General features: G+C 34.8%; 1 protein-coding gene across 5 annotated transcripts in view; it reads right to left on the bottom strand.

Annotated features, from left to right (window-relative positions):
- hyd (E3 ubiquitin-protein ligase hyd) overlaps positions 1–12,846 on the bottom strand; it is a 680,323-nt gene that overhangs the window by 40,063 nt on the left and 627,414 nt on the right. For all 5 annotated transcript variants that reach the window (XM_090411567.1, XM_090411569.1, XM_090411568.1 and 2 more), the window contains one exon: positions 6,943–7,068. In XM_090411567.1, coding sequence (XP_090267693.1) covers positions 6,943–7,068 — 126 coding nt within the window. The remainder of the gene's footprint in view (positions 1–6,942; positions 7,069–12,846) is intronic.

Raw genomic sequence — 12,846 nt, 5'->3', positions numbered from 1 at the left:
TTTGTAATTTGAATAAATTGGTTTCCATTTTATTGATTTTAATTTGATTTACAAATTATGGGTTAACTCGTGCTTGGCACAGGAGGTTAGTAATCGACATACGAGTAAATTCGTAGTTGGCTTCTGAGGCACATATATACAATATTTTAGCTGAAATTATTTCCCTTCTACCAAGCCCCCAGACGTGCTCTCTGCTTTATTCACAAGCAAAGGGTCCAAATTAAGGTACTTATACTAAGGGTTAACTCGTGCTTGGCATAGGAGGTTGGTAATCCACATACGAGTATATTCGTAGTTGGTAGCGAACGTGTTAATTGGCACAAGGACAGCTAAGGTCATACTGCATCATCACAAAAGTTACAGCAGTACACAAGATAAAATAAACAACAAAAGAATTAAATAACATTTTATGTACAAGAAAAAGTATTTTAAAAAAAACTGGCCAATGCAGCATACACATATATATAAGACATTTATGATCAGATGCATGTGTAAAAATTAATTCTTTGTAAAAAAGGTAAAAACTTTGTGCAACTTGTCTGAAACTAATAAGATTTACCTGAATGTATATATGGCTCAATCAGATTAGTAAAAATTGCACTCCTCTCATAAATGAAGTACTAACAACATAGAGCAAGTGTTACAGTGTTCATGCACAGGTGGGTCATCCACCTGCTTGTTTTCTTCATGTGCAAGATAACTGTAACCTATGCGAAGTTGAGAAAGAACAACTTTGTCAAGTATCTGACGACCGTCATTAAGACATATTTTATGCCTTAAAAAATTAGCTGCATTATTGTTAAAAAAATTGACATAATTAAATGCATCCCCACCCTGTTTATAGTAATATAATACAGTTTTCTTTTAATACTCGGCTGAGAATTTTAATTTATAGCTATAATTAAATTCACTTGTCTTCAAAAAGAGAATAAAAATTAGATTAATAAAGCATTTCATAAAATTTTGAAGTTATTAAAATAATCTTGGGTGGACATGTCTGGGAGTCCCACCAGAACACCTGAGCTTGGTGGTGGAGGATCGTGACCACTGGAAGTCACTCTTGCAGCTGCTCCCACCACAACCAAATTAGGAAAGGTGGGCCTTGAAGACGGATGGATTAAAATAATCTGTAACTTTATGTCATCATGTTTTCTAAACTTTAGCAATGTTTTGTAATGGTAATGGAGATAACACATGAAGTAGACAGTTTAAGTTTAAGAACTGCACTTGATTCCAACCAACATATATCAAGAAATTACAATTCTTTTCCTTTAATAGATTGAAAGGAAGAATAGGAATGGGATGGTAGAAATATATACTTTTTTATGTGAAAAATCATTTTATATGCTAATTCATCCTATCCATACAAAAATAACACCATTAAGCTTAACCAGTGCAAGTATGAACATATACAATACTGACTATTTCCTGAAAGACAGAAGCCAGTAGCTGTGGGTTACTATTAAAGTTCTCTGTTTCAGTGTTGTGGAATGAGAATGTAGGTCCTTCTGGGAAGGGGAAAGCAAAAATTTCAAGAAACAGAATCAGAGACCTATAGATTTAATCTGAAAGTGTTTTCTTTCAAAATGGTGAATGACCACCAGAAGTTAAAAAGCTAGAAGTTTTTAAAGGATAAATAGTAGTCTTTTAGTAATTTAGTCTACTGTTTGTTTTCATCTTGTGTTTGTTTCAGTCATTAGATAAACTGAAGACAGAACATTTATTTGTTGCAAGACAGAAAGGTGGATTTTCTTCTAATATTGCAGAAAAGAAAAGTATTCAGACAAAAAGGAGAACTGATTTTATTATTAACGAGCAATCACAGAACAAACTGTTGGCATTAACCAACAGTTTGTTCTGTGTTTTCTCCTTATGGATAATTTTCTGAGACAAAATTATTTTTTGGATAAGTTGCTCAACAATTACTTCATAGGGTACTGGTGTCCATTAAAGTCACCTATAAGACATATGGGCAGCCACAGTTGTAACATAAGATTATCACAGTCAGTCCGAGTTAACTGAGACCCAAATGTTAAATAAATGGAACATATTGCAATAAGAAATCCCACTGAGAGATGAATAGCTATAGCTTCCAGATTAGCACGAAGTCGCATGGTGCTCAAAAAGGGGTATGGTTGCCCAGAACTTTTGAATCACAATGAAATATGTTTCAAAGTGAGGTATCCACTGAGTTTTAAATATGTCCCCTGAAGAAGGCCCTCATATCACTAGGAATTTGGTTTAATCTACAAGAGTTCCTCTGTAAAAATTTCCCTATCCTTTGGGTTTTGTTAACTTTTCCAATTTCCAAGAAGTTGAGATCTTTCTTTGTCTGGTTGGGTTTGTCAACTGATTTTATGAAGTATGGATAGCCAATGTCCATCCCTCCTGCTGACATGTTTAATACATCATCTGATAACTCATGATCACTTCTTGTTTACTTGACATCAGTGGATACAGAAGTATCCTATCCCCTTTATCTGTAGATGCTTTGAGGTTTTTCTTTATATGGTACTTTCATATTTAGTTTCCACAATGTTTTAGACAGTGGATTCTCATTTAGCTGGGTCATTTTAGGAGTTATTTCAGAAGTAAGACTATAATAACTAAGGTGATTAATGTGCTCTAAAGAGCAGGACTCATGATCATAAAGTTCAGGTATGCTGAAATTATAGGCTGATAAGATAGACATGGGTTTGTGTCCATTTTGATATTTTCTTAACTTCCACCTTTCTCTTTGCATCCTTATATGGGATGCTTTGTTCAGTCTCGATCTTTGCTATCTCTTCTTTGATCCTTCCACCTTTGGCAAGCATGGTAATAGGCTGGATGGTCTCTCTCACTGTTGACACATTAGGTTTCTTTTGCAGAGTAAGATTAATTATCATACTCTTTACTACTACAGAGCCAAGTAATGCTGGGCAAAAATTATGACTAATTGCTTTGGTGAGAGACCAAAAGGCTTGGCTGCCATTTGGACAAGATGAACATTTCCTACTTATTGCTCTATCAAACTGTTTTGGAAGCATTGATAGGTTAGGAACACTGTTAATAAAACAGTGTCCAGACAATTCATAGCGGAGAAAATTCACTGAGGGGAAATGAATCCCAAAAAAATTCTTCGCAGATATATGTGAAAAAAAAAAAAAAAATTTTATCATCATCATCATCATCAAATTCCTGCCATGTACCCACAAGGGGTGTACAGGATATGACAGTACTACATGAAAAAATTACATCATTACTACTTCCTATCTACAATTTTCCTCCAAATCAGTCTGTTACTTGTCAAGACTCCAACATTATCAGATCTTATATTTCTATCGTCTAAGGCACTTTGTACCGTATCAATCCACCTATATCTTGGTCTTCCTCTGGGTCGTTTTCCTGCCAACCTGGCATAGAACACTTGTTTTGCTAATCTTTCCTCTCCCATTCTATTTAAGTGACCATACCATTTGAGATTAGCTCTGCTAACGCATTCCTGGATGCTGACAATGTCAAGTTCTTTCCTAATATCCTCATTTTTAATATGATATTTCCATTGATGCCATCTGTTCACGCCTCTAATCTTTCTCAGGACTCTCATATCTGCGGTCTCTAGTCTTTGGTCAAGTGTTTTACTTCTGACCCAGCTCTCAGATCCATAAGTTAAAATTGGTTTGAACACAGTCTTGTATACAGCTAATTTAGTGTTCCGACTAATTTCTTTCTTATTCCATATGAATTTATTCAATTGACTTCCCACGATACCAGCTTTGCTGATTCTGTTGTCTATTTCTATATTTAGTTTACCATCTTCAGTAAAAATTGTGCCTAAGTAGCTGAAATGTTTCACTTGTTCCACAGGTTCTCCATTCACAACACAGTTGACATTTTCAATGATTCTGCCTATTTTCATTGTCTTTGTCTTTTTATTGCTGACCTTCATACCATATCTATTACAACAGCTATTCAATTTAGTCAGAGAATCGTGCAGACTTGTAGCGGATTTATTTAGAAGTATAACATCATCCGCATAAAGCAAAGAGCTGACATTAACATCTCCAATTTTGATATCAGGTTTAATACCACATCCCTTCATAATGTGATCCATATAGATAATGAATAACAGAGGGGATAATGTACATCCTTGTCTCACACCAGATTTAACATTAAACCATCTTCCTGTACTTCCTTCAATTCTAACTGCTGACTCACAACTCAAATAAAGACTAAGTATTGCTTGATATAATGCCCCATTGACACCATATAACTGCAGCGTATTGAATAGCTTCTCTCTTAGCAGCTTGTCATATGCCTTTTCCAAATCGACAAAACTTAAATACGGATCTTTGTTATATTTCCATGCTTTCTCGACTATTTGTCGTAAAGTGAAGATCTGATCCTGACAGCCTCTATTTGGCCTGAATCCAGCTTGTTCTTCACCAAGCTTTTCTTCCACAATTCTTCTCAACCGTTTCTCAAGTATACTTGCATAGATCTTGCCAGGAACACTCAGTAGGGAAATACCTCTGTAATTCTCACATTCAGTTTTATTTCCCTTTTTTATATATGGGTACTATGAGAGCTCTACTCCAATCATCGGGAATTTGTCCCTCTGTCCAGGCTTTCTGAACTATGCAGTGCAGCCACTGTAAGACTCTTATACCACCATACTTCAGTATTTCTGGTCGAATATCATCTACTCCTGCTGCCTTTCCACATTTCAAGCCTTTGATGGCTTTTTCTACTTCAAGTATGGATATGTATTCCTGACTGCATGCCTGGTCAGTGTTTTTTATCACTGTGCTGTCATCATTGCTTGTTTCATTTAGCAGTTTTTCAAGTAATTACTCCATACTTCAAGGATATCTTTTTCTCCTGTTTTCATTTCGCCTTTATCATCTCTAATTCCTTTTACAGCACTCTTTCCTCCATTCCTAAGCTTCTTCAACAACCTCCAGAATATTTTGCCACCTTCTTGATATTTATTTTCTATATTCTTGCCAAAGTTCTCCCATGACTTTTGTTTAGCTAGTTTTACACACTGTTTAGCTTTCTTACATTTGTCTCTGTATTCTGTAAGAGTAAAAGCTGACTTATTTGCCAGGAACTTTTGATATGCTTTCTTCTTTTCCTTCACTGCCTCTTTAACTTCCTGTGTCCACCAGGGAGTTCTGATTTTTTTATCCTTGCACACAACCTCACCACATGCCTCTCTGGCAGAATCAATCAATGTTTCCTTCAGAGTTTGCCACTGAATCTCCAAGGTTTGATTCCTGTTCTCAAACTCTTTCATTTTCTTTTCAATAATATTTCTGTATTTTAGTCTACAGTTCACATCTGAGAGCTGCTCAACTTTTATTCGCTTTAAAACTTTCTTACATGTTATTCTTTTCAATATGAAATTCAATTTTATCCTGCTCAAGACTAAATAGTGATCACTTCCAATTTCAAATCCTCTGTACACTCTGGTGTCCTGCACCAGGGAGAAAACATCACTATCAACAATAACATAGTCATGTATACATATATAACAACAATAACAATAACAAAAATATTTTATATATTATTTAATATTTCGATTATATTTAGCTTTCTGAAAATTTTTATTCCATATAAAGTTATTAATATTCTTTCTTTCTTACTAATATTTATAGTTAATTATTTACATATTCCTATTAACTATTAATAGTTAGAATAGTTATTAGAGAGAAAAAAATATTTAAGAATAGGTAAGGAGAAAGGGCACAATATTAAAGAATATTTATTCTTCTAACCATTCACTATTTTTCTGTTCTGCACATTTAGACATTCATCCAGGTGTGATATATTTTTTTATCTGAACTAATTCAGAATGAGAAATGTTTCAGTTATTGAATACATGTGTATTTTGAAAATGACTCCACTTTTCCTGCACACGAAAGACACATATGCTGCTATTGTTTACAGAGCTAGTTTAAGATCATAGGTTCACTTTTGAGTAATCATATTAAAGAAAATTATAATAAAGTAAATCCTATCATCAGTATGTAAATCAGCATAAGCTAAATTGCCATCTCCGGGTGCAATACTAGTCTTTACCTTTTCCTCCAATACATTTTTATAACACTAAGAAATTTAAAATTTTATATTTAGTCTTCTTAACTGAAAAAAAAAAAAAAATATATATATATGGATGCATGCTCCCAAAGTGAAACAAGTAATTAATTACTACTTCTTATTTTTCTTCAAAAATGTGTAAAATAAAATTTTTCAACCCCACGTCAGAGCCAATTAAAAAAAGCAGCATTATCCTGCTTTCCAGTCATGATGTAAAGACACTTACCCTGCTAGAAGTTGTTCTTTACATCAACTATATGCTATATTAAACTGATATTCTTTACTTTATTTAAATTACCATTTTCTTTAATTTCTTGAAAATGGTAGCTCTCTGCTTACAAATACATCTGTTTCTGCAGCATCCCTCCCCCCATGCACTGTTGTGAGCTCTGTGTGGTGTAATAAGAGACATGGCTTTTTATGACATTGTTTGTTGGATAAATGTACTAGTTAATAAAATATGTTACAGAAAAAGCAAATAGCATATCTCTAGCACAGATTCCAAAAGTCAGTGAATGATTAAAGTTAGACTTCTGATACTTATTAAGGATAGCCAAGGCTTTAACTTGTATCCAGAATGGGTCTATATTATTACTCAAGCTTTCTTAATAATGTTGATATGCTGCTCTGGTTCATGGTATAGATGGAAACTACTTGAGCAAATGTTTCAGGTCAAAGTTAGCTATTAGCTGCTGCTAGGCACAGTTGATACCTATTCGACACCTTCAATGAATGTATAAAAATCTCTTTGTCATAACATTAATTTTAAGTTATACTTCAATACCAATTATATAGATTTAAACATGATCACAATAATTCTCATACTGAGAGAAAATGATAATTCATTTAATATCTTACTTCTAAGGCCTTTTCTTGTGATTTAACCATGCGGTACTCTGCATACCGCCTCACATAGTCATATACATTTTGTGCTGTTACCTCAACATCTCGTCCTCCTGGTATTAATTCAACACTTCCGCCACCCTGGAAAGAATGAAACTATATAAATTTCAATTTTAAATAAACATCTTGCAACAATATCTGTTATCCTATGTACAACACCCAATACTACTTTAAAGGCGAAAAATGAGAATACAGCTGACTTTCAGTATAGCAAACACCACTATAACAAACTACTGTAAAGTCCTGACCAAAGCCCTATAGGTATAATGCTGTGCTAAAAGAAATTTACTGTAGTAAATTTTCCACTATAAGAAACTATTCTGGTTCCAATAAGTTTTCTATAGTGAGAGTAGACTGCAATAACAATCGAATGGTAGGTAATCCAAAAAACTATAAAATATTATATAATATATTCTAATTGTCTATTTATTTTCTAGGATAGTAGCAATTTGACGAACAAAAATGTGTCGTCAAAAGATGGGGATGATGAAATCAGCATCTCACAAGCTTCTTTGAATTTTCTTTCATACCAAGTTTTGGTAACATGTCAAGACTGGCTTCCTTTCCATGAATTATATGGCATGTTTGACAACAGCGAAGTTATCAACTTTTCCAGCCACAATCTTAACAACAGAGAACTCCTGCTTCTTCAAAAAGGCCTAAACTATGCAATTGCACCAAGGTCAGTCACAACAAGTTAGATTTTATCTGGCACAATGAAAGAAGTCTAAAATTCCTCCCCACCAATAAAATATGGATAGAAACATCATACTATGCTATAATAAACCACTAAGTAGTAATCTAACCAAAGAAGAAAGATTAGCCCTAAAATATCTGAAAACTAACAAAGACGTCACTATTATCAAAGGTATTGCAATCACTTCTTGACTGAATAGCTTACATAGAAGAAATAAACCTGCTGATATCTAACACACCACATAACAATTGGTTAACCACAATGTAAACTGCATCAAAAAGAAAATAAAAGAATTAGGTCAATCACTATGTGGCCAACAAAAACAGTTAAAAAGCTATTACCACATTATGCTTATGCTCCTAGAATTTATGGTCAGCAAAAATCCATAAAACTGATTTACCACTGCGACCACTAGCTGAAGAAATTGGCAGCCATAATGATCACTTAGCCAAGAAACTAGAAGTAGCAGTTAAGGAGTTGAAAGGTCATTCCCATTCCCACATAAAAAAAAAATATATATAACATACTTCATAAACGAAACTAAGAATGTCACAACAATGAAGATTTGTTAGTCAGTTTTGACTTAACTGTTCTTATCAATAGCACACATGTTCTTTCCTATGGAGCAAATTTCTGCCCTATATCAAGGCTCTCTTTGCCCATGTACTTCACTCCTACTTATTCATACATATGTCACCATAAGTATGGTCAAACCAGAGCTTGCTGACCATGCCTTGAATATTTTGCAGAGAATCAAATGAAAAAAAAAAAAAAAAAAAAAACTACTATGCTTCACCAGAAAAAATACAAATTTGAAAGACAACAGCAGAATTAAAAAAATCAACCTAACCTTAATAAATATGGCCGTATTAAACTTCCCAAATTTTGGGAAACTTTAATTCTTAGGCATTCCCAACACAGCTAACCAACAGCACCCATAGAGCATGCCCATCATAGAGCTTTATGCTTTCTGTCTAATCTTTTCCACTTAATGTTTGTGCAAATTTGCACATGTTTTTGCAATTTTAATATTGTTTTCCTGACTATGTCTCAGTAACTGACCAGCAAGTCTAAATAGTCAAGAATAATAAGCAGAGAAAAGAAGGAACAGCATTAAACACTAAATATGAGGATACATTTTAGAAATTATGGACTTTACAACCGTGTTATAAATAATTCTTTTAATATCCCGACGTTTTGATCTTCATATTAAGATCATTATCTGGAGCATATACAAATATACAGGACAAGCTAAGTTACATTACATACAGTAAACTAGAGAAACAATGAATTGTTCACAAGCTATTCTACTGACATGACCTCTAGTGAAAAAAAAAAAAAAATTCTTTACAAACTACATCAAGTAAATTCTATTTCTGATGACATGAATAAACGTTCTTTCTTACAGATAGTTTTCTTTCCGTAACAATGATGTCCTGCCTTTAGCATTACAATTGTTATTTTTTTTTTTTGATTTAGGATCCTGGATTTTCTACAGTCCTGTTTATAGTTGCTCTTAGAGAGGAAGGTTCAGTGGGTCAAATACATGCCTTCCATATGTTTGGGAACAGGAATCAAACCTTGGAGATTCAGTGGCAAACTCTGAAGGAAACATTGACTGATTCTGCCAGAGAGGCATGTGGTGAGGTTGTGTGCAAGGATAAAAAAATCAGAACTCCCTGGTGGACACAGGAAGTTAAAGAGGCAGTGAAGGAAAAGAAGAAAGCATATCAAAAGTTCCTGGCAAATAAGTCAGCTTTTACTCTTACAGAATACAGAGACAAATGTAAGAAAGCTAAACAGTGTGTAAAACTAGCTAAACAAAAGTCATGGGAGGACTTTGGCAAGAATATAGAAAATAAATATCAAGAAGGTGGCAAAATATTCTGGAGGTTGTTGAAGAAGCTTAGGAATGGAGGAAAGAGTGCCGTAAAAGGAATTAGAGATGATAAAGGTGAAATGAAAACAGGAGAAAAAGATATCCTTGAAGTATGGAGTAATTACTTTGAAAAACTGCTAAATGAAACAAGCAGTGATGACAGCACAGTGATAAAAAACACTGACCAGGCATGCAGTCAGGAATACATATCCATACTTGAAGTAGAAAAAGCCATCAAAGGCTTGAAATGTGGAAAGGCAGCAGGAGTAGATGATATTCGACCAGAAATGCTGAAGTATGGTGGTATAAGAGTCTTACAGTGGCTGCACTGCATAGTTCAGAAAGCCTGAAAAAAGGTATTTCAGAAAGGTATTTCCCTACTGAGTGTTCCTGGCAAGATCTATGCAAGTATACTTGAGAAACGGTTGAGAAGAATTGTGGAAGAAAAGCTTGGTGAAGAACAAGCTGGATTCAGGCCAAATAGAGGCTGTCAGGATCAGATCTTCACTTTACGACAAATAGTCGAGAAAGCATGGGAATATAACAAAGATCTGTATTTAAGTTTTGTCGATTTGGAAAAGGCATATGACAAGGTGCCAAGAGAGAAGCTATTCAATACGCTGCAGTTATATGGTGTCAATGGGGCGTTATATCAAGCAATACTTAGTCTTTATTTGAGTTGTGAGTCAGCAGTTAGAATTGAAGGAAGTACAGGAAGATGGTTTAATGTTAAATCTGGTGTGAGACAAGGACGTACATTATCCCCTCTGTTATTCATTATCTATATGGATCACATTATGAAGGAATGTGGTATTAAACCTGATATCAAAATTGGAGATGTTAATGTCAGCTCTTTGCTTTATGCGGATGATGTTATACTTATAAATAAATCCGCTACAAGTCTGCAAGATTCTCTGACTAAATTGAATAGCTGTTGTAATAGATATGGTATGAAGGTCAGCAATAAAAAGACAAAGACAATGAAAATAGGCAGAATCATTGAAAATGTCAGCTGTGTTGTGAATGGAGAACCTGTGGAACAAGTAAAACATTTCAGCTACTTAGGCACAATTTTTACTGAAGATGGTAAACTAAATATAGAAATAGACAACAGAATCAGCAAAGCTGGTATCGTGGGAAGTCAATTGAATAAATTCATATGGAATAAGAAAGAAATTAGTCGGAACACTAAATTAGCTGTATACAAGACTGTGTTCAAACCAATTTTAACTTATGGATCTGAGAGCTGGGTCAGAAGTAAAACACTTGACCAAAGACTAGCGACCGCAGATATGAGAGTCCTGAGAAAGATTAGAGGCGTGAACAGATGGCATCAATGGCAATATCATATTAAAAATGAGGATATTAGGAAAGAACTTGACATTGTCTGCATCCAGGAATGCATTAGCAGAGCTAATCTCAGATGGTATGGTCACTTAAATAGAATGGGAGAGGAAAGATTAGCAAAACAAGTGTTCTCTGCCAGATTGGCAGGAAAACGACCCAGAGGAAGACCAAGATATAGGTGGATTGATATGGTACAAAGTGCCTTAGACGATAGAAATATAAGATCTGATAATGTTGGAGTCTTGACAAGTAACAGACTGATTTGGAGGAAAATTGTAGATAGGAAGTTAGTAATGATGTAATTTTTTCATGTAGTACTGTCATATCCTGTACACCCCTTGAGGGTACATGGCAGGAATTTGATGATGATGATGATGTTTGGGATTTTTAGACCATCATCATTGTTCAGATTGGGGTGGTTGGTAATAATCACAGGCGTCCTTAGATTTGCGTTCATACCATGTTTTGGCGTGATGTAGACAACTAGTGCTTTTCCAGTCAATTCTGTGTAAGGTGTTCAAGGGCATGATCCAAAAGGCCAGCTTCACCATAATTATTATATTTGATGTGTTGTTTATGTTCTTTTTGTCTGATAAGAATTGAGCATCCTGTTTCTCCTATATATGGTATGTTACAAGTGCAATAAATACAGTATACTCCAGGGTGGGCAAGCGGAGGGAGTGGGTCTTTGGATGAGTTGAATAAGCTTTTTAATTTTGCAGGAGGTTTAAAGGTGGTTTTGAGGATGTATTTTTGTAGTATTCTGTTTATTTTATCCAATGTCCCTTTAATTTAAGGAATGGTTATAGTTTTTATTGTAGTCTGGTTTGTCTTTGTTTTTTTATTGAAGTCTTGTAGAGAATTTTGTTAATAGTGTTTTGGCTGTACCCATTTTTTTTGAAAAGTATTGCTGATTACTTTAAATTCATCTTTCAGTGCCTGCTCACTGGAGCAGATCTTTAGAGCCCTGTTTTTTAGAGTATTAATGACACCTAGTTTTTGTGTTGGGTGGTGGTAGGAGTTTATGTGTATATATTGGCCAGTATGTGACGGTTTTGAGAGTGGTGTTACAGAAGGCTGTTTCAGACAGACAAATGGATGGGGGTGCTATAAAGAATCAGTAGAACTTTAAGGCTCCTTAAGGATATTGACAGAAGAAGAAGGTTGAAATACTTTGGACACACTGAAATGATGGAAGGGGTGGACCATCAGTGAGATGGATGGATGGTGTGTCTTCAATGACTGATCTTCAGAGCTAAAGCCTCTCCAGAAAAGCATACAACAGGATGACATGATGAGGACAAGTGTGGAACATCACTGAGCATCTGAGTAACCATACAGCATCTGTTGATGTTCAATGAACAGATGGATGGATCCATTTTTGATCTTTAAATAGTCCTGATCATTATATTTTAATATATTAAGGATGAAAAAAAAAAAAAAAAAATTGTGGTCTCTGCTTGGCAGTGAAATTTATCAAAGGAGAGGATAAATGAATATTCATTATAATTTTGTGCTAGGTATGAAAAAAGTATTTGAAGCAGAAGTTCAAACATATATACACCCTCTGTCTAAAAAGGAACTGAACTTTTCAAAAATAGAAGAAACTAGTGGAGCCACCTGTTGTATCTTTTTGTTGTCGAAAGCAGCAACCTTCATCAGTGTTGTGTCAACTGTTTCATTAGAAGCTGAGTTATAGTGCCAAGAGTGACAGTGTGTTTTGACGAATCGTCGGAAAACGAGTTTCAAACAGAGAGCTGCGATTGACTTTTGTGTTAAACTTGGTAAAAGTTTTGCCAAAAAGCATACGGTGATGAATGCTTATCCCGCACTCAAGTTTACGAGTAGTTTAAGTGATTTCAAAGTGGTTGTGAGACGCCTGAGGATGACGAAAAGCCAGGATCTCCAAAAACTGGACTGAGCGCAGTTAACATCC

The sequence above is a fragment of the Typopeltis vanoorti genome, chromosome 21, assembly GCF_054136105.1.
Source record: "Typopeltis vanoorti isolate ZY-2024b chromosome 21, IOZ_Tvanoo_1.0, whole genome shotgun sequence".
NCBI lineage: Eukaryota > Metazoa > Arthropoda > Arachnida > Uropygi > Thelyphonidae > Typopeltis > Typopeltis vanoorti.
Note: the sequence above shows the minus strand (reverse complement) of the source record. Positions and strands in the feature narration are given on the sequence as shown.